At 36.9% G+C, this 19,696-nt stretch overlaps 2 protein-coding genes and 1 long non-coding RNA gene across 6 annotated transcripts; all 3 read left to right on the top strand.

Annotated features, from left to right (window-relative positions):
* The first annotated feature begins 1,240 nt into the window (after nt 1-1,240).
* Nucleotides 1,241-6,341, top strand: LOC126606222 (probable methyltransferase PMT21). 4 transcript variants are annotated; one of them, XM_050273575.1, is made up of 9 exons: nt 1,241-1,630; nt 2,036-2,106; nt 2,854-3,124; nt 3,217-3,365; nt 3,495-3,690; nt 3,963-4,173; nt 4,614-5,289; nt 5,426-5,503; nt 5,704-6,341. In XM_050273575.1, the coding sequence occupies exons 3-9, from the start codon at nt 2,873-2,875 to the stop codon at nt 5,924-5,926; spliced, it is 1,785 nt and encodes a 594-aa protein (XP_050129532.1). In that variant the 5' UTR covers nt 1,241-1,630; nt 2,036-2,106; nt 2,854-2,872; the 3' UTR covers nt 5,927-6,341. The 4 variants fall into 4 exon arrangements, with proteins under 4 accessions (XP_050129532.1, XP_050129531.1, XP_050129530.1 ...); XM_050273574.1 differs by having other exon boundaries at nt 2,033-2,106; XM_050273573.1 differs by lacking the exon at nt 2,036-2,106 and having other exon boundaries at nt 1,242-1,630.
* A 1,554-nt stretch (nt 6,342-7,895) lies between these two features.
* Nucleotides 7,896-15,098, top strand: LOC126606223 (cyclin-dependent kinase F-4-like). Its single transcript, XM_050273578.1, has 18 exons — nt 7,896-8,085; nt 9,376-9,682; nt 9,775-10,377; nt 10,451-10,529; nt 10,623-10,691; nt 10,774-10,863; nt 10,959-11,097; nt 11,537-11,639; nt 11,745-11,797; nt 11,899-11,965; nt 12,165-12,273; nt 12,609-12,674; nt 12,811-12,879; nt 12,980-13,043; nt 13,605-13,718; nt 14,074-14,105; nt 14,220-14,301; nt 14,545-15,098. The coding sequence occupies exons 3-18, from the start codon at nt 10,322-10,324 to the stop codon at nt 14,763-14,765; spliced, it is 1,413 nt and encodes a 470-aa protein (XP_050129535.1). The 5' UTR covers nt 7,896-8,085; nt 9,376-9,682; nt 9,775-10,321; the 3' UTR covers nt 14,766-15,098.
* Nucleotides 15,099-16,997: 1,899 nt separating this feature from the next.
* LOC126606226 (uncharacterized) lies at nt 16,998-18,660 on the top strand. Its single transcript, XR_007617157.1, has 2 exons — nt 16,998-17,409; nt 18,309-18,660. It is a non-coding gene; the product is annotated as an uncharacterized LOC126606226 (long non-coding RNA).
* Nucleotides 18,661-19,696: the final 1,036 nt, after the last annotated feature.

The raw sequence follows: 19,696 nt of genomic DNA, 5'->3' as shown, positions 1-19,696 counted from the left end.
AAGTGAGTTCCCAGAAACAAAATCGTGAGGGCGTAGTTGAGGCCCAAAGTGGACAATATCGTGCTACGACGGAGTTGAGCTCGGGATGTGGTGGGGGTCCGGGCGGGGATGTGACAATTTGGTATCAAAGCTAATCTCTGCCCGGATGTGTGCCGACGAAGACGTTGAACCCCTACGGGAGGTGAATTGTAACATCCCACATCGCCTAGGGGAGTAGATCTTGTAAGCCTTATATGTATATTCTCATCTTTACCTAGCACGAGGCCTTTTGAGAGCTCACTAGCTTTGGGTTCCATCGGAACTCCGAAGTTAAGCGAGTTCGCGCGAGAGTAATCCTAAGATGGGTGACCCACTGGGAAGTTCTCGTGTGAGTTTCCGGAAACAAAATTGTGAGGACGTGATCGGGGCCTAAAGCGGACGATATCGTGTTACGACGGAGTCGAGCCTGGAATGTGATGGGGCCAGGACAGGATGTGACAAGTTTGGTTATGGGATGCGTATAATTAGCAAAACCATTAGCAACGATATTTACTTGTTTGAAAACATGTGATTAATCGTGTATCAAGGAATCTGTTCCGATAAATATCATAAATGATTAAACGGTTCTAAATTCGAGGGACAATTGGTAAACTAAACGGTAATTCTAGATTGGTCATTTTATATAGTTCACATAGTAAATTGGAGGAAAAATATATTTTAAAAAGTAAATTAACAATTAGTTAAAAGTTCAAAGGATAAACCACATCATATTTGTCGACTTGCAATCTGAACTAGTATAAGTTTGTCAATTTTTCTCTGAACTTTAATTTTAACCGATTAACCTCCTGAATTTTTATAATTAGCCAATTTTCTCCTTAAACTTTAATTTTAGCCAATTATCCTCCTGAATTTTATAAATAGCCAATTTTCCCATTGACGTTAGATTTAAAAAAAAATTCATAAAATTTTCCATCTATTTTGATCACGTAGACAACACATGACAACTGTATAGAAGCAAAATGAATGAAAAATTGGATGGATGAAAATTGGATGAAAAATTTTAAAATCTAACATTACAGGGAAATTGGTTATTTATAAAATTTTAGATGAGTAATCGACTAAAGTAAAAATTGAGAGCTTTTTACAAATTTAGGAGAAAAACGGGGAAATATCTCAAATAATAATGAGAGGATGCAATGCATGTGAAAATGAAATGGAAGACAGAAAGAAGTTACCACTTTTACCTCATAGAAAAACAAAGAAAAAGCGAAAGAGCTGCGAAGCAGAGGAGTCTGAAGAAACATGAGGCTTTTGAGGGGACTGCCAAGCACAAGCTTGTTTGTGTGCTTTTAGCTCAGAGAGAGAGAGAGAGAGAGAGATCCTTTCCACTGTGTTCTTCCCATATCCCTTTTATCCAAGCAAAGCCCACCTCAGTAATCTCTCTTCCTCTTCTCTCTGTTTCTTCTTTCTCCTGAACAGAGAGATTTTCACCCAGAAAATTAAAAACCCATTTAATTTTCAACCTCCATTTTTGGGGTTTGTGGGATTCAATTCATGAAACAACCATTGATTGCAGAGATATTGTAGAGAGAGATACTCACTGTACGCAGAGAGAGATACTCATTGTACGCAGAGAGAGAAAGAGATAAAGGTACTAGTTATCCATCTGCTGTGTTATTAGCTTCTTATTCTTCTCTTACAGTTAGTACCTTTGCTCCGTCAGATCTCATGTTTTTCTTCTTTGTGTAATTGCGTCGAACACATTACGATCATCTTGGTAATGGGTTTCTTTCTTCTGCACATTGGATCTGGTTTTTGACAGCACCCCATCTTTGTTTTCTGTTTTAATTTCCTATTATTGCACGGCGGTGATCGCACAGGATTTTTCACTTTTGCCAATTGCAAAATGCTTAATTTATCTCCTGGTTTTTCAAAAATTGGGGTTTTCTCGTTTTTTTTTAATTTTCTATTTTTTCTACAATGCTTGGTAAATCTTTTTGGCAAGATGGGTAATTTTGATCTGTCTTTCCTTTTCTTTTGTATGAATATGTAGCAGTCGGAGGCCTGCAATCAGCCTTCAACACTTAATCTTTCGGGTTTTTTTGGCTTCGTTTCGACGAAATTGAGGTGCATTTCTTGCCATGATTTTGTGCGTTTGTTTGTTTCTTTGATATGAGGTCATATAATGTAGCAATTTGATGATTGAGAATGGAAGCAGCAGCTGATTGGCAAGCAGTGGTTACGATAAATCATGCATAAAAAACATTTCTTAGCCTTCAAGAAATGATGAAATTATTGAATACTTTGCTTTTCTTGATTTCCATGGCTTGATTGATATTTGGTTGGCCATTCTGGCTCAGTGGGAAGTGAAAAGTAGAGGAAGGGTGGAGTTTGATGGAGTTAGGGCCCATTGCCATGTGAAAGACATAAAGGAGGTTTGACATGGAAAGTAGAAAGTGTCGGTAGTTGCCATCTTTCAAGTCGTTTATGTTTTCTGCGTTACTATCGATCCGAATTTGAGTCTCACCTTTTCTGTGTGTGATCCACGACATATTTTGTGCTTCCCCTGTTTAATATTTGAGTCATATGTTTCTTTATTCATTTTTTTCGGTCAAGGTTTAAGATTGGTTGATAGGTTCTATTTAATTGAACATGTGTTTCTTTTAGTTGAGTTGGTTTGTAAATGTAGAAGAAGTCGCCTTTGAGGAACAAAATAAATCCCTTGTAGCTTGTGACGGGTCTGGTTTGAGTGCCTGATTACATGAATAAAATTGTGCGTGCTCTTTGCGGTGAATCGTGGTTGGTAGCAGATCAGTATTATTTTAAATCATATATCCCACAATCATGAAGATATCTAGCCTTGTATGTGTGCAGGTAGTTAATACTTTCTGAGATGATGAAACATAAAGATGGAAAACCGGGACCCCAAGGTACCAGGGTTTTCCCTACGACAATCTTGTTTGTTTTGCTATGCGGGCTTTCATTCTATCTTGGTGGAATCTTCTGCTCTGAGAAAAAAAAAATTGAGCCTGTCAAGGTCGAAGATGTCACAAAGGCAGTTCAATCATCTCTCCATGTAAAACCTGTTACCTTTGCTGAATGCAGCAGTGACTATCAAGACTACACCCCGTGCACGGATCCAAGGGTAACTGCTTAATCATTTTTATGGTACTTTATCCTTTTTCGGAACTTACACACTGCTAGATGCTTATCAGATTGTGGCTACTTATTGTACAGAGGTGGAGAAAATATGGTGTTCATCGGCTTACTTTCATGGAACGGCACTGCCCTCCAGTATTTGAGAGGAAAGAATGCTTAGTTCCACCTCCAGATGGCTACAAGCTACCAATCAGATGGCCAAATAGCAGGGACGAATGTTGGTACAGGTAAATAGTTGACAGCTTGATGCTTAAGACCTATGTACAGTCAAAAGTTTCCAGTTAAGTCTCAATTATTTTTTTTCCCTAAAAAGAGTTAAAAGTTTCCCTGAATTTACCATGTCGATTTGGTTTCAGGAATGTGCCATATGATTGGATTAACAAACAGAAGTCCAATCAGAATTGGCTGAGAAAAGAAGGGGAGAAGTTTTTCTTTCCTGGTGGGGGAACTATGTTTCCTAGAGGCGTTTCTGCATATGTCGATTTGATGCAAGATCTTATTCCAGAAATGAAAGATGGGACTGTTCGAACTGCCATTGATACTGGGTGTGGAGTGAGTCCATCTTTCATCCTCTTTTACGTTTTCCCGATTTATCATGTTCAAATTTAGCTGAAAATTTCTGGTGAGTGAAAGCATGTTGCCTTTTTGATACTAGTAAAATGCTAGTTTAAATTTCATCTGCACCTTTCTTTCCTTATTTCATGATTGAAATTTATTTACTAATGTAATAATCTATTTCCTTATTGTGCTTGAAGCAGCACAAACTGCTAAGTAAAGTTGTGAGAATCTACAGAAGTTAACCTCCTTAATTGTTTAATTTCTAGGTTGCAAGTTGGGGAGCTGATTTGTTAGATCGTGGGATTTTAACTGTTTCTCTCGCCCCAAGAGATAATCATGAAGCTCAGGTTCAGTTTGCTCTGGAGCGTGGAATTCCTGCCATTCTTGGCATCATTTCTACACAGAGACTTCCTTTCCCTTCAAACTCATTTGATATGGCTCACTGCTCAAGATGCCTCATCCCATGGACGGAATTTGGTATTTCTTCTATGAAATTGTTTAAAAAATCTTTCAGTTCTAAAGAATATAATTCATTTTATAGAGCTTAATGTCCAGCTGCTGGAACCAGTTTTCAAATTAGCAATAGCATAGTACCAACTTTAGGAACTTGGAGATTTTTTTTTTCCATAAGTACGGTAGAAATGTTAAATAGCACCAACTTTAGACAATTTGCATCCACCAAATTCCTATTTTCCTGTTATCATTTTTAGGGAAAATTTCCACGGTTCAGCTGTGAACTGTAATTTATTGCATAAGATAGGAACTTCTTTTGTAGGATATCATATAATCAAAAATGCTTTCTTCTCCTTTCTTCTCCTTCTCTCATCTCGTTTATCACTTTTATTTATCTTTTAAAGTTTGGAGGTAGGTGGTGGTGTTGTTACCAGTTGTGCTAATGGCTAGTGTCCTGCTGTCAGGTGGAATTTACCTTCTAGAAATTCATCGTATACTCCGTCCTGGAGGTTTTTGGGTCCTGTCTGGTCCACCTGTCAACTACGAAAACCACTGGCGTGGGTGGAACACAACCATAGAAGAGCAGAAATCAGATTATGAAAAGTTGCAAGAACTGCTAACTTCACTGTGCTTTAAATTGTACAACAAGAAGGATGATATTGCTGTTTGGCAGAAACAGTCAGACAGCAGTTGCTACAATAAACTTTCTGAGCCTGACACCTATCCTGCAAAATGTGATGATAGCCTCGAACCAGATTCAGGATGGTACACTCCATTACGCTCTTGTGTTGTAGTTCCAGACCCAAAGCTAAAAAAGTCAGCTTTGAAAGCCATCCCTCGATGGCCAGAGCGGTTGCATGTTGCACCAGAGCGTATATCTGATGTGCATGGTGGGAGTGCTAGTGCTTTCAAGCATGATGACAGAAATTGGAGGGTTCGAATGAAGCATTACAAAAAGTTGCTCCCGGCAATTGGAACAGATAAGATCAGAAATGTTATGGACATGAATACAGTATATGGTGGTTTTGCCGCAGCCACGATTGAATATCCCTTGTGGGTCATGAATGTCGTCTCTTCCTATGCTGCAAATACATTACCTGTGGTCTATGATCGAGGCCTTATCGGAACTTTCCATGATTGGTAATTTGAAATTCATTTATATGGGCATTAAAGCTTTGATCTGCATAAATAGCATACTTTGGGTGCACCTCTCATTTTGGTCATTGTTATAAAATCTTGTGGTTTTTGTGTTGATTTATTTGTTCTCTTTTGGCAGGTGTGAAGCTTTTTCTACTTATCCTCGAACTTATGATCTTCTACATCTTGATGGCTTCTTTACTGCCGAAAGCCACAGGTAAAAAATGGGCTTGTCTTTATTTGGGCACATGAAATATATTTTGAAAACTTTTGTTAATTCGGCATATTGAATTAACTACTTAATCTTGGATGTTAAGTTTTTATGCACTCTTGCCTCATTCAACATAGGAAGTACACACACACGCAGAGTTGGTAATCAACTTTGTAAATGGTTCTAATAATAGTAAACTTGGGCAGATGCGAAATGAAATATGTGCTCTTAGAGATGGACCGAATCCTGCGACCTAATGGCTATGCAATAGTTCGAGAATCCAGCTACTTAGTGGATGCTGTTGCGGCTATTGCCAAAGGGATGAGATGGGGATGCCGCAAAGAAAATACTGAGTATGGCATTGAGAAGGAGAAAATATTGATATGCCAGAAAAAACTCTGGTATTCATCGAATCAAACTTCCAGATGATGAACACAGAAACCCAAACGAAGCTGATTTCTTGGAAGGACGGAAATAGGAATAGAAGCAAAAGAAGCAAGTTCTTTACCATTCACAGAGAATTAGTTCACTCTATAAGAAGCCGAGAATATTCAAATTTGTCATCGAAGACTCGGTTACCCAATAAGGTAGTCAATCAACCACAAGGGCTTTGCGTATAGATATATTCTTTATAAGGCGTCTACATGCACTTGGTACAATTCATCTTTCATCTTTTCCCTTTTCCCATTTTTCATAATTTGTTGTCTTTTTTGCGTCAAGCTGTAATCGGATGATTTGAATACGTGCAAGGTGTGTGTGTACCAAAAAAACAAGAAAGGAAAAGAAAAAGAAACAAAGGATTCTTCGTTTCTTAAATGAAATCTGCTGCATCTGTTGAACTGTAGTTTGTTTGTTATTGGTGCTTACTGGTTCAAGTGAAGGAAACAAAGGATGCTTATGTTGGCTTTTGGGCTTAGTAAGAAGAAGCTCTCTCTCTCTCTCTATTCTTTGTAATTGACACTTGTAGATTTCATAGGGGGTTTGTAGACTGATTTCTACGTTTCCATGTTTTTCATGAGCTTGTTGGTGAATGCGTTCTAGCTTGTGATTTCATGTTGTGAAACATATATATGGGCAGACCCTGACTAGTTGCACCAACTTGTCAATCAAGTTTAATTCTTGAAAATGTGCTTTATATCTGACATAAAGTACTGGTTTGGTACTGAGGTGCTTTTATAAAAGAGAAACCTCAACTACAACAGAAGAGAGAGAATCAAGTTTAATTCTGGTGTCGACTAGTTTCTCTGTCTAGTTTTTCTTTTTTCCTGCTTGAAAATAAAAAGGCCAATATCAACTTCCCGGAAGATATGCTTCCACTTAACACAGTGGAAGGAAGAAGCCATTCATCGAATATTATCAATATTTGGTCTCAATCTTCAGGAAATAGCGCAAGTGTATAGAACATCATCAATAACTAGCTTAGAATCTCCCTCTACGCAAATATTATAAAGCCCCTCTGCTGAGAAAAGTTCAAAGCATCACTCAAAGTTAAAGCTTCCGCTATTGGGATAGAGTTATTTCCCGAGTTTCTAGTCTTCTGTGCAAATTTTTTTTGTTATTCTCAGGATATTATGTTTGATATCAGTTTTATGTTAAATAAGAAAAATCCAAAATACTGAAAAATATGACTCTCAAATATATAATGGGGAGGTTTTTTTTTTTTTTTTTTTTTTTTATAAAATGATATATTTGTTAGATTCAAACGTGATGCAAATAACATTCAATTCCACCACAGTAATACCTTTCAGTGGATAAAATGGGCACAGGAAAAAGTCAAAACTTAAAATAACAAAAAAGGAATTCTAAAGTAAACTCATTTGAAAAAAAAGGTACAACAAAGAAAGGAAAAATCTAACCCTTAATGTAAAAATATATCGATTTACTAAAAAAAAAAGAAAAAAATTTATTTGTTAGATTTCAACCTACAACGTGATGCAAAAATAACACTCAATTCCACCACAATGAGATAAAATGGGCACAGGAAAAAGTCAAAACTTAAAATAACAAAAAAGGAATTCTAAAGTAAACTCATTTGAAAAAAAAGGTACAACAAATAAAGGAAAAATCTAACCCTTCATGTAAAAATATATCGATGTACTAAAAAAAAAAGAAAAAAAAATTATTTGTTAGATTTGAACCTACAGCGTGATGCAAAAATAACACTCAATTCCACCACAGTGATACCTTTCAGTGGATAAAATGGGCACAGGAAAAAAAAAGGTACAACAAATAAAGGAAAAATCTAACCTTTAATGTACAAATATATCGATGTATTTAAAAAAAAAAAAAATCCAACCCACCAAACAATTAGCTAAAAAAAGAACGACGACCCAAAAAAGATCAAGCACTCGATAAAAGGACAAGAATATCCCTTGCCTCCGTGATAACGTGGAGTTAGGTAAATTCCTTGGTTGGCACGAAGGCTTTCATTCTCTCTCATCGCGCGCTCTCTCTCTCTCTCTCATCTCTCTATGTGCCAGCATATCAGAATTCGGTGGGTTTAAACGAAGTCGGTTTGACATAAAAGAAACTCTGGATTCCACCCCCTCCCGTCCTAGGCGACGGTTGTTATGCCGCTTGGCTTTCAGGTTCGATTCCTTTTCTCCCGATCTGATCCCCTATAATTTTTTTGCCCTTCTTGTTGTTTAGATTTATTTCTGAATTTGATTTGTTTTGTAATTGATTTTATTCTGTTTGTTTTGGATATTTTGGTTTTGTTCCTTGTTGATTGTATCGCGATTTTATTCGATTTATGTTTTGGGATTTTGGGATTTTAGGATTATGGTTAGCTTTTTAACGCAATCGGCTGGATGTGATTCTTCGATTTCGGTTTGAAGTATGTTTGGTTGCTGAGAAATTCTGGGAAATGAAGGGGGTTCAGAGTTTGACTATTTTGGGGCTTTATTTTTGTAGGGTTTTCATCCTCTGGGTTATTAAGGTATGGTGATTTTTTTTCTGATTGGATTATGTAACAGAGATATATCGCGGCTTACATTGGTTTTTATTTTTGTTAATCTTAACTCCAATTGGTAATTTGAGGCTTTTATTTATTTGTTCGTAAATTTTCATTGGTTGTATTTTGTTTGTGTTCTCTTATATAAATTGCTAATGTTATTGATCACTCGTGTTATAGCATTAGCTAAAAGTGTATCGTGGCTAAAACTGTAATTTGCTGCACCTCAAAGTTAACCGCTACAATTTTTTCTGTAGACTTGTTTCTGGTTATGGTTTTTCTTCCTACCTTTCCTACATTCCAATTTTGTGCCAAAGGTCATTTGGTGGCTTAGAAGTTATACAAATTATTGTTGAAATTCATGACCGTGTCATGGGGGTCTATGTACTTTGTCCCTGATGTTCCTTTGTGACTTTAGGTTATCCTGTTACCAAATTTGTGATTTTGCAGCATGTGGCTTAGGATTGGAAATCATTTGTTGGCCTGGGTATGCATATCAACAATGAAATAGGAAAGAATATGTACATCACATTTAAGTTTTGTAGTAATTTATTCATATAGCCGACCCCACTTAGTGGGAAAAGGCTTTGTTGTTGTTGTTGTTATTGTTGTATACATCATACAGCTTAAGTGCCTTAAAGTTTGTTGTATGTTGTCGTTTTGTGGTTTGTGGTATTTATTTGTCTGAACTTGGTTCTGAAATGTGCTGGAAGTTTTGTATTTTTATGTGAGAGCTATTAAGAAGCTGTGTTACTGATTAAATGTTATCTTGTGATAGTATTTGGATTTGCATCATTATTTGCCATATTATGTGAGATTTAGTTTAACCTGCCATTAAAATCAGTAAATTGTTACTTTGTATCTTTGTCTGCATGATTTTCTGATGTTCTTTCAATGCATTAATGTATTTTAATCTTAATTTCAGGTTGTGCCGGGCTTAGATTTAAAGGGATTTCATATATATTTCAAGACATGGAGCAAATGCGCTTCTGGTCAAATTGCCACCAGTACCAGGTCTTTTCTTTCCAGGAAGTGCTTGACTGGAGATTTCTTGTCCTTGGAGATTTTTTTCTGGTTTCTTTTGTTAATTGCACTTAGTGGTCAGTTTCTCTCAAATGATCAATACGGGAGACATGATGCTTGTTACTTCTGAGTCAGGTGTTGGATCTTTAGTGCATAGCGCATTGCTGATACAACATCCAGTTGAAATTTCTGGGAAAACTTCATCAGGGGTACAACATATACAACTCAGTTTTATACTTATACCTTTTTATTCGATGCCTGCTAAGTATTCCTAAACTTTATTCTTTGATTATTATGACAGGGTTAAATTCTGGCAATCTGTGACTGAAGAGAAGATCTCTACATAGTTATTATTAGATAATCAGTTACGTCAAACCAAACCAGTGCAAACTGTTTATGTCAAAGTTATTATTTCATCGTTGCTCTTGGTGGGTGCTATGATAAGTGGCAAGATATTGGTTACCTGAAGATTCCACACTGATCTCTGCGTAATTTAGATGAGATAGCTATTAGTTAAGTTTATTAAGCCTTGGGTGACACTATCTTGAGCTAGAAGTCTTTCTTTTGGCGGGATAAATCAGTCTGGTTGGATTTTTAACATCGATATGTTCGGTGATCCTTGTCCTTTTTTGCCATTAATGTCATGCTGTAGTCCCGATGCCCTGGACTTAGTAATGAATAAGGCCGTGCAGCCTATCCATCATAAGAATTGTGGTTTTGTGCTCGTGCATGTTGCCTCAGAAGATTGATGGTTTGATTCAGCTCGACCAGCAAGGCAGTTGTTGATATCATACAGTGTATTTTAAGGATCATCTTCAGAAGATAAATTCCATTTATCTTGAGTCTTTATGCTTTCACTGAATAAAGAACGAGCTGCTTTGTGTTCCACAGGAAGAATGGAGAGGTGAGTGTTTACTGGGGAGTTTAGGTTTATCTGTTTGTATTCATACTAATAAATAAGTATGTGGTTACTCTAGGTACAAGTTAATAAAGGAAGTTGGTGATGGCACATTTGGGACTGTCTGGCAAGCTATTAATAAGCAAACTGGTGAAGTCGTAAGTGTTTTTTTTTTCCGTTTCCCATTCCCTTTGGAATGTATTTTGTGCTTTAGATTTTGTTCTGTTCATAATCAGTTGGACAATTTACAGGTTGCAATTAAAAAAATGAAGAAAAGTTATTTTTCATGGGAGGAGTGCGTAAGTCTACGGGAAGTGAAGGTGGTTCAATGTACTACCTCCTCTTTATTAATATCCTGATATGATTTATACTTTTTAATTATGTCATTTTTTCTGCATGCAGTCATTGCGTAGAATGAATCATCCAAATATTGTGAAGCTCAAGGAAGTCATCAGAGAAAATGACATGTTGTACTTCGTGTTTGAATACATGGTAAGTGGTATAGTTGGCAAACTTGATATTATTTGCTATGATGCCATTGATAAGAGTCTTTGTTGATATTCTGTGTTGTCATATGTACATTGCAGGAGTTCAACCTGTATCAACTTATGAAAGATAAGGAAAAGCTTTTCCCTGAAGCTGAAGTCAGAAATTGGTGTTTTCAAGTTTTCCAAGGCCTTGCTTACATGCATCAGCGTGGATATTTTCATCGAGACCTTAAGCCAGGTAACTGTTACAATTATTATGGATAACCTCGGTTGAGCAGGTAAAATGTTCAAAGAGAAGTAGAAGGGCTGAATAAAAATTTGGAGAAGTGAAGGTATACATGATATTCAGAATGCCAATAGTGTTATATATTTTGATTTGTTTGTCTTTTTTTCGGTCTGTCTTCACTCATTGCTTCTTGCATGCCCTTGCTATACTTTCTTGCATTTGTGTATGGTTTTCTTTTTCTTTTTTTTTCCTCTCGTATTCTGAATCCCCATGTGGCAAACTCTTCTTAAATTTTATTTTTACTTTTTTCGTGTGGTTATTTTCTTTCCTCAATCGATTTCTTTGCATTCATGGTTTGTGATTAAGTCGTTCAGGCTGTCACCTGTTGTGTTTGATTTTTCTTCTGCTATCAGACTGACATAATTGTACCTATACGTTCACTCCTTTCCAGAGAACTTATTGGTTACCAAAGATGTCATCAAAATTGCTGATTTTGGACTTGCTCGGGAAATCAATTCACAACCACCATATACAGAATACGTGTCCACACGGTGGTGGGTGTTAATTTAATTTTTCTTACAGTTTTGGTAATAAGTTATCTCTGCTTGGGTGTTAATATGTTGCTGTAAGTTACTGACTCTAGAATGTGGGTGTGCTAGGTATCGAGCGCCCGAAGTGCTGCTTCAGTCGTACCTGTATAGCTCAAAAGTTGGTGAGTTTTTATGTTTAAAGTTTCGATTTTTTGTTTTTTGTGAAAACATGTGTTCACAGTGATTGGTTTCTTAAATTATTAGTTTTTATTCTGACTGTCAGATATGTGGGCAATGGGTGCTATAATGGCTGAGTTGTTTTCTCTCCGCCCTTTATTTCCGGGTGTTAGGTATGTATTCCACACTCCCTAACCATCAAGTGGTTTGCATCCCATAGGATATAATTTTGAATCTTTGCAGTAATTGTTTAATTAACTTGGATGTGTTTTGGAATATATTAGTGGCTTTTGCTAATAATTTAGCGACTAATATAAGTTGGTTTATTTTAAATGTTCTCACCTTCACCTCCCTCTTCCACTGTTCTTGCAGTGAAGCAGATGAGGTATATAAAATTTGCAGTGTGATTGGAAGCCCAACCAAGGACTCATGGGCTGACGGGCTTCGCCTTGCAAGTGATATCAACTACCAATTTCCTCAGGTCAGTTGTTTCTGATTTGGCATCACTCATTTCCTCATATTTGTTTGTTCTGTTTTTTCTCATGCATTTTTAGTGCGTTCTCTGAGGTGCATAGAATTGTACAGAAATCTCTTGGGGAATGGTTTACATTCTCACTTTTAGCAGACTGTTGTCATTGCTGCATTGTATTTTATGAGAGATTTATTAGGCAGTTTAAAGCTGCATGCAAATATGGGATGTAATTTTATCTGCGTTTTTATTTTTTATTTTTAGTAGAAATGTAAGATTATGTTGTTCCCCTGCTTGAAAAAACAACCATATATATTAAGTTGGTTTTGTATCTTTTAACATTGCAGTTTGCTGGTGTTGATCTTTCTACACGGATTCCATCAGCTAGTGAGGGTGCAATCAGCCTTATAACAGTAAGTCCTATATAGTATTTACTGTAGCTGTTTCTTATTCCATCCTCCCTACCCCTCAACTTAGCCCACATGGTGACTTTGTTTAAAGAATGTCTACTACTGTGTGATTTATGTTTTTCCTTCCCTTTTGATGTAGTCACTTTGTTCTTGGGACCCTTCCAGGAGGCCAACTGCTGCAGAGGCCCTCCACCATCCTTTCTTCCAGGTGGTGTATTGGAACAAAGTTTAGTAACTGCAACGTCCTATGATGAATAGGGGTCTGCAAATATTGTGTATTCTAACATGTACTTCCTTTCATGTGGCAGAGTTGCTATTCTGTTCCTCCATCCCTTCGTTCCAGATTAACTGTTGCTAGGACGCATCCAATAGGTTTGTCCATCTGATAATTTATGGAAATGTATCAGCTTTGAGATTGTTATTTAGGTATTCAACAATGTTTTAAAAGGCTTGCCTCAGGGCGCGCCCAGGCGCCCTGTGAGGCTGGGCTTGAGGGTTGCCACCTCTGTTTTGAGGGAGTGGGCGGAAGGCGCTGCCAAAGCCACCTAGGCGAGCCTCAGGGGATTTTTTTTTTTTTATTTTACTCCCAAACCCAAATTTTGGGTAGGGTTTTAATTGCCTCATACCTCTTCCTTGTACTATCATCTCTCTGCCTTTTTTTCTGATTTTTATTTTTTTATATAATGGATGTGTGTGCTGTCTACGTTGTTATATGTGTGCTCATTGTGCTTTTCATCGTCTATTTTATATATATAATATAATATATGTATATATATATGTGTGTGTGTGTGTGTGTACGCTCTATGTATATATTAAAAAATATAGGTCCCGCCTAGGCTGGGCTATCCCTCGGATGCCTCGCCCACACCTCACGCTTTTAATACATGGTATTCAAGTAATGTAGGATATAAATTTATTTGTATTATTGCACAGCTGGAGCAAGGGTAGTGGAGCAGCAAAGTGCTAGAAGACTTTCTGGGACTGTATCTCATTCAAAGCTTGCTAGCAACTTCCCTTCCCCCAAGTTGCATGCCTCTGTGGGCACAGGTTGGTTGGATATTGTTCTGCGGAGTTTATTTAGACTTTAAATGCTGCTCTCTCTCTTCCTTTTGTTTATTTTTTATTTTTTGTTTTTCTGTATTTATTAATATCTGCAGTTATTGTAAATTACTCCAATGAGTCTTTTCACCAGGTGGTGTTGTCGTAGGTTTTTCTTGTTGAGAGCTAACCCTTGTGGTCAGAAATTATTTCTCCTCAACAATATCCTTATAAAATTTAGCTTTTTGTCTATTGAAAGTTTCTAGTCCTATACTTCTTAGTGGAGGAAGTATTGCCATCCTTTTGTCGAAAGAACTGGTAATTCTCTAAATGAGTTCTCATTATGTAAGAACTGACTTTGCAGGGGTGCAGCGGAAACTGGATATGGCCGACCAGGTGAGAGCACATGTTACTTGTGTCTGTTTAATTTGATTGTGTGCTTATGCCAAACGTGGACATACCTCATTTGCTTGTTCCTTTTAAATAATTTCCTCATCTTTATGATCTAAGGATGCGAAAAAGAATGATAAATATTTGAAAAGCTCTCCCAAGCAGCAGCAGAAATATCGACCACCGGGAAAGAGCAGTCCTAGTAAGTTCCATGACTAGAAGGAATTTGATTGTGTTGCTTTCTTGAATTGTTTTCGATTTAATATCCAAACTGATCACATTTATGAACCACAAGAATGGGTGATGTTGTCTGTTTTTCTTTGGATTTTAGTTAGTTTTATTTCTCAATCCCCTGGTCCTGGATTTTCTTTTTTGCTTTTGTTTTGTCAGAGTGCTTGTTATTTGACTTTCTATTTAACTGAGAATACAATGTTGGCTGGCACAGCTTCTGTGAACAAGGTAAGGGTTGCACGTGGAGTTTCAGATACATCTGAGAAGTTGGCAAATATGACAATTGGTCATCACAGGCAGACTGTCGGGCAGCAGATGCGGCCCCCTCCCATGAAGGCTGGAGTCGAGTGGATTGGTGAGTCTGGAAACTTGTATCTCAGGCCTGTTCAAGAGATTCAACCTGGTAGAACCTATTCAAGGAAAGTTGCGGGATGATTGAAGGCGATGAGCTTCTTTAACAGGTCTTATGTATAGACCGTTTTATGTGTGGTATCACAACCTGCAGCTGTGCGGATTTTTATGTCTCGCCTTGTTTAATACTGAACGCCTATGTAGTTGCCCAGGTGTTTGGTTTGGTTTGTTTACAGGTGAAGAAGTGTGGTATGTATGACAAATGGCATGTACTGCCCAGTTTTCATGAATGTACGCCGGGCTGGATGAGAGTTCGGCATTTCCTGTTGCTTTCTAAACAATGACCTGGATTTTCTGAGTGAATAAATGGTGGTCTTTCAGAGTGAATAAATGGAAGTTAATGCGCTGTTTGTATAAGGTTGTTTGTTTATTACTTTTTGGCCAAATTGGATAAATGATCTATGTGGTCATAAGTTATTCGGAAAAAGGTCCCTGTGCTAAAAAAAAACTCGGATTTAAACCCATGTGATGTATTCCGTTAACAAATTTAGCTCAAAAGTGATTTTTTCATTAGCTATCTGTTAATACATGGGTACAATTGTATTTTGACATGTGCACATTCTTCTTCCTGCATCTACTCTACGCAACCTCCAAACTCACTTCGTGCAAGAGAAAAAAGGAGAGACCATTTTCAAGAAAAAGAAGATCCGGTGAGACCTCACCTTTTATCTACAACGAAAAACCCAGAAATAGTTTACAATTAACAACACATCTGTCGCTTAATTACAACATAACAAATCAATAAAAAAAAATATTACAAAGGGCAAATAATAGAAAATGAAGGAAAATTAACAAGCAATCAAAGAGTAAAGTAGAGAGAGAAATGGGGTTGAAGGTAGAAAGCATTACTTTCTCTTCTTCCTCCTTGCCTTCTTCTTGCCTCCAGTAGCACAACGCTTGTGCATCGAGTCACGTGAGATACCTGCATATTATCACATATACAAAACCAGTGACACACATACAGAGAGAGTGAGAGGAAGAGAGAGAGAGAGGGGGTCTGAGTGGTACCCATGGTTTCAGAGTGAGAGAGAGCTTAGTCAAGACCTCCTCCTCCTCCGCACTTCGCGCAAGAAAAAGGAGAGACACCGTGGCCGTCATGGTTGCGGTGGTAGCTATGTGGAAAACTAAAAATGGTCTCTCCTTTTTCTCTTGCACGAAGTGAGTTTGGGGGTTGCGTAGGGAATATGCAGGAAGAAGAAGGTGCACATGTCAAAGTACAATTTTACCCATGTATTAATATATAATTAACGGAAAAATCACTTTTGGATTGCAAACGGAGTACACCACAAGGGTTTAAATCTGAGTTTTTTTAGCACATGGGTTATCTTCCGAATACCTTATGACCACATGGATCATTTATTCGATTTGGCCATACTTTTTTGCCGCTTCCCTTGTGGTTTGTGGTAAGAGTGGTTTTTCCCTTGAGCTCGTGGATTGCCTATGCCTGATCGTGTCATGAGACTTTTATAATGGTCAAGTTTGCAAGTGTATAGTATCACATCCAAAACTGGAGAAGATGTACTGCCACGGTGACATCTTGCTCAATAAAATAAAGGCATGTATAAGGAGTTTTGTCCACATATCGTTATTTCATTAGCTTGAGACTTGGATTCGGAAAGAACAAAAGTTGGCCATAATGAAAGCCAAGGACAAATAGACCAACGCACGGTTGAGTGAGACTGTTGAAATCGTATCATGCAATTCCATTTGTGTAGTGTGCCGATCCAGTGCATTCCACACTCAGTGCATTGCAAAATATTTGGATTGGATTCTTCACTCGCTTAGTTTTGCTTAATATAATGGAACCTTCGGAACTTCTTCCAACGTTTAGCATTGAAGCATAGTTTGTCCATTGTCAATCATTTGAGATATCGTGAAAAACCTATGTTAATTATTTGTCTAATAAACCCATCTACTTGCTTTTTCATTTAACGGATTTTTTTAGCGAAAGGACCACAATGGACAAACTCAAAGAACACTTCACCGATTTTCAATGTCAGGAATCAAAGTGAGGAGTTATGACAATCTCATAGATTATTTTAGTTAAAAAAACCTAGATATAGATGATAGGGTAAATTATATTTTGCACGCACCCGTTCGATTGCAATTTCATATATCTTTAAACATTTACTTAATTTTCATTTAATTGTCATACATACGTTAAGTTTTCTTTCAATTTCACCGTGACATGGAAAATGTGGACCCCACAATTTTTGCCACGTGGCAAATGGAAAAAATTATTAAAAAGAGAAAAAAGGGGTTGCTTTCTCCCTCTCCCTGGCGGCTGTCATCAAGACTGCAATCTTCACATCGACGTTTGGCTATCAACGGGTAAAATCACGGAGGCGAGCTTGGAAAACTGTATCGAACAGCTTCTTGGCGACAGACATGGATCCTCGCAGCAACTAATTCAACTTGGATGAGATGATTTGAGATGAACAAGCCGGAGCAAAATGACAGATTTTTTAACAGGTGGTGGGGTTGGATGAGATGATCTGAAATTTTCCACCACAATAGCTTAAATTCGTCGTTCTCGTGGCTGAGGAAGCAGCCGAGCGACTAATTTCATCGCCGTATTGGGTCAAGAGGGTCAGGCGATTTACGGATTCAATCTCTCCTTCCTATGTAGCATTCGTCAGATTCACTCTATCTCTGGTTTCTCTTGAAGGTACTCTCTCTCTCTCTCTCTAACTATACCAACCTCTCTCTGTCCCTCTCTAAAACCGAAAACGCTTTCACGTGATTGGAGATCTTCTAGTGTTTTTAATTGAAATTTGAATGCATGTGTGTGAAAACATTCTCCTGCATTCGATCCGGGTAGTTTTGTACAATTTGATCCTGGTATTGTAATTCTGCTGAATTAAAATTGGGGAAATTTTATTTAAACTTATACAACTTCTTTTTACATCCAACTTTAAATTTTGAATGTTAATTATCTAGTTTATCCTATTACATAATTACTATTAAATACAAAATCAAATTAATAATAAAACTCAAATTTATCCGTAAACCCATATAATATAATTAAACCCTACATTAACTTAGCTTAGACTTACAGTTTGAGGCCAATGGGGTTTTTCAAGCAAAAATAGTATCTCTTCCATATGCTCTCGATTCTTCCACATGTTTTCGTCGACTTTATGGGGAGGTTCACTATCCAATTCACTCACTAACAATCTCTCCTCGCCTAAAAATTAAACCCATTCGATTCATTCACTATGCAAGATATTGAATTTTTGAGATTGCAAGCAAAAAATTGGAAAAAGTTGATCACTTTAGCAAAAATATGTAAAATCTTCAAAAGGGTTTTGAAATTACGATGACCTTGAGCCGCCGGAGAGTGGCGGAGCAAGTCGGCGGTGAAGGATCGAATCTCGGCTGAGAGGAGCGATGTCGTTTGAGAGAGGGGGGAATTGGTATGTGTCGTAGTAGGAAGCGAGAAAAGCCCTGGTTATTGGTACTATACCCTCCGTGGAAGCCATTTTTACTTGTGAGCAACACCAGTCCAACGCCATCTCCCTTTACCTATCTTTCTCTCTCTAACTTTTCTATGTTCGTCGGCAACAGGAAAAGGGGAAGAGGAAGAAGGAAGTTACAGTGGAATAACGGATTCAATCTTACATCTGTTGAAGAATCAATGAGCTTATTTGGCGGTAACTATTCAGCAGTCAAGTGGCACAGCCGGCAGCTTTGAGTTAAAAATTTAATGGGGGAAAAAATAAATCCACATATTGAATTAGGTTTATGAGGGTATATTAGGTATTAAATTTGGGTTTAAAGAGATATTAATAGTTTAGTTAAAAATCAAATGGGTGAAAAGAGTAAATTGAGTGTATAAATAGGTTAGATGAGTTTAAATAAAATTTCCCTTAAAATTGTATGAGATCTGAGTTTTAGAAAATAATTTAATTTTGTATTATATACTTCTATTTCTTTTCTGGACAGGGGTGCCTCTTTTGCTCTCCCACACTAATTATAGGGTATGTTCACTATCCTTCTAATGCTTGTCACGTGTAATTCACACTAACCCTAGTTATGCTTTTTATTTTTTAAATTTTTTCTGCTAGGAAAGGGAATCTTACTTTTACTCAATTAATTTCTTATTTATCCTTTCTTCTACTTATATTTTATAAAAATGAAAACTAACAAAAAGTCCTCAAAAAATTTAGTTTTAATAAAAAAAATAAAATAATGTTGTAAGTGAATAGTATCAGGAGTGACTTTTTAGGAAAAAAAATGTCTTTAATGTTAAAAGTGAACAATATCATGAGTGTTTCATTAAGACTCTTTATTAAAACTCTTCTTTTTTAATACAAACAGACAATTCGCACGAATTTTGTGGGTTTTTCATTCTTCTTATTGAAACCTACTCCATCAAATTGGAAGAACTTGCTATTTTTCTCCAACTATCAAAAGTAATCCCATGGAATTATCTCCAACTTTGCTTGGAATATCTCATTTTTCATCATTTTGATCAAAGACTTCAAAGATTTCGAAATTTGAATCTAAGTGTATATAATCAACTGGTTCTTTGCATCATTGGAAGATGGAGTATGAAACTCATCATCTTGGTGTTCTATCAGTATAAGCATCAAATTACTTAATATTGTATTAAATTGACACCTTATAATAATCCAAAAAAGCATATATATGGAAACTCTAATAATCCTAAAAAGCAAATAAAAGAGAGTTGCATACCCTTTCTAGTTGGAGAAAATAAGTCGGTTCATCCAATCTATTGGCGTAGGTTTCGACAAGAACAATGAAAAACTCAGAAGATGCGTACATACAAGTTTTACTAAAATATAAGAAGAAAGAATAAATATGGAAGTAATTGGGTAAAACTAGGATTCTCTTTCCTATTAATTAGAGCAGAAAAATTGAAAAAAAAATTAGGCTTAACTAGGGTTAGTGTAGATTACACGTGGCAAGCATTAGAAGAGGTGGTGAACATA

Source organism: Malus sylvestris, chromosome 16 (genome assembly GCF_916048215.2).
Source record: "Malus sylvestris chromosome 16, drMalSylv7.2, whole genome shotgun sequence".
NCBI classification, from domain to species: domain Eukaryota; kingdom Viridiplantae; phylum Streptophyta; class Magnoliopsida; order Rosales; family Rosaceae; genus Malus; species Malus sylvestris.
This window is presented reverse-complemented; position numbering and strand designations above follow the sequence as displayed.

Bases quoted from the DNA above. Each gene is read 5' to 3' on its own strand.
- LOC126606222 (XM_050273575.1), top strand. From the start codon at position 2,873: ATGATGAAACATAAAGATGGAAAACCGGGACCCCAAGGTACCAGGGTT. The intron at 3,366-3,494 runs GTAAATAGTTGA...ATTTGGTTTCAG, and splicing joins AGGGACGAATGTTGGTACAG to GAATGTGCCATATGATTGGA. The intron at 5,290-5,425 runs GTAATTTGAAAT...CTCTTTTGGCAG, and splicing joins ATCGGAACTTTCCATGATTG to GTGTGAAGCTTTTTCTACTT.
- LOC126606223 (XM_050273578.1), top strand. From the start codon at position 10,322: ATGCTTTCACTGAATAAAGAACGAGCTGCTTTGTGTTCCACAGGAAGA. The intron at 13,719-14,073 runs GTTGGTTGGATA...CTGACTTTGCAG, and splicing joins GCATGCCTCTGTGGGCACAG to GGGTGCAGCGGAAACTGGAT. The intron at 14,302-14,544 runs GTAAGTTCCATG...TGGCTGGCACAG, and splicing joins ACCGGGAAAGAGCAGTCCTA to CTTCTGTGAACAAGGTAAGG.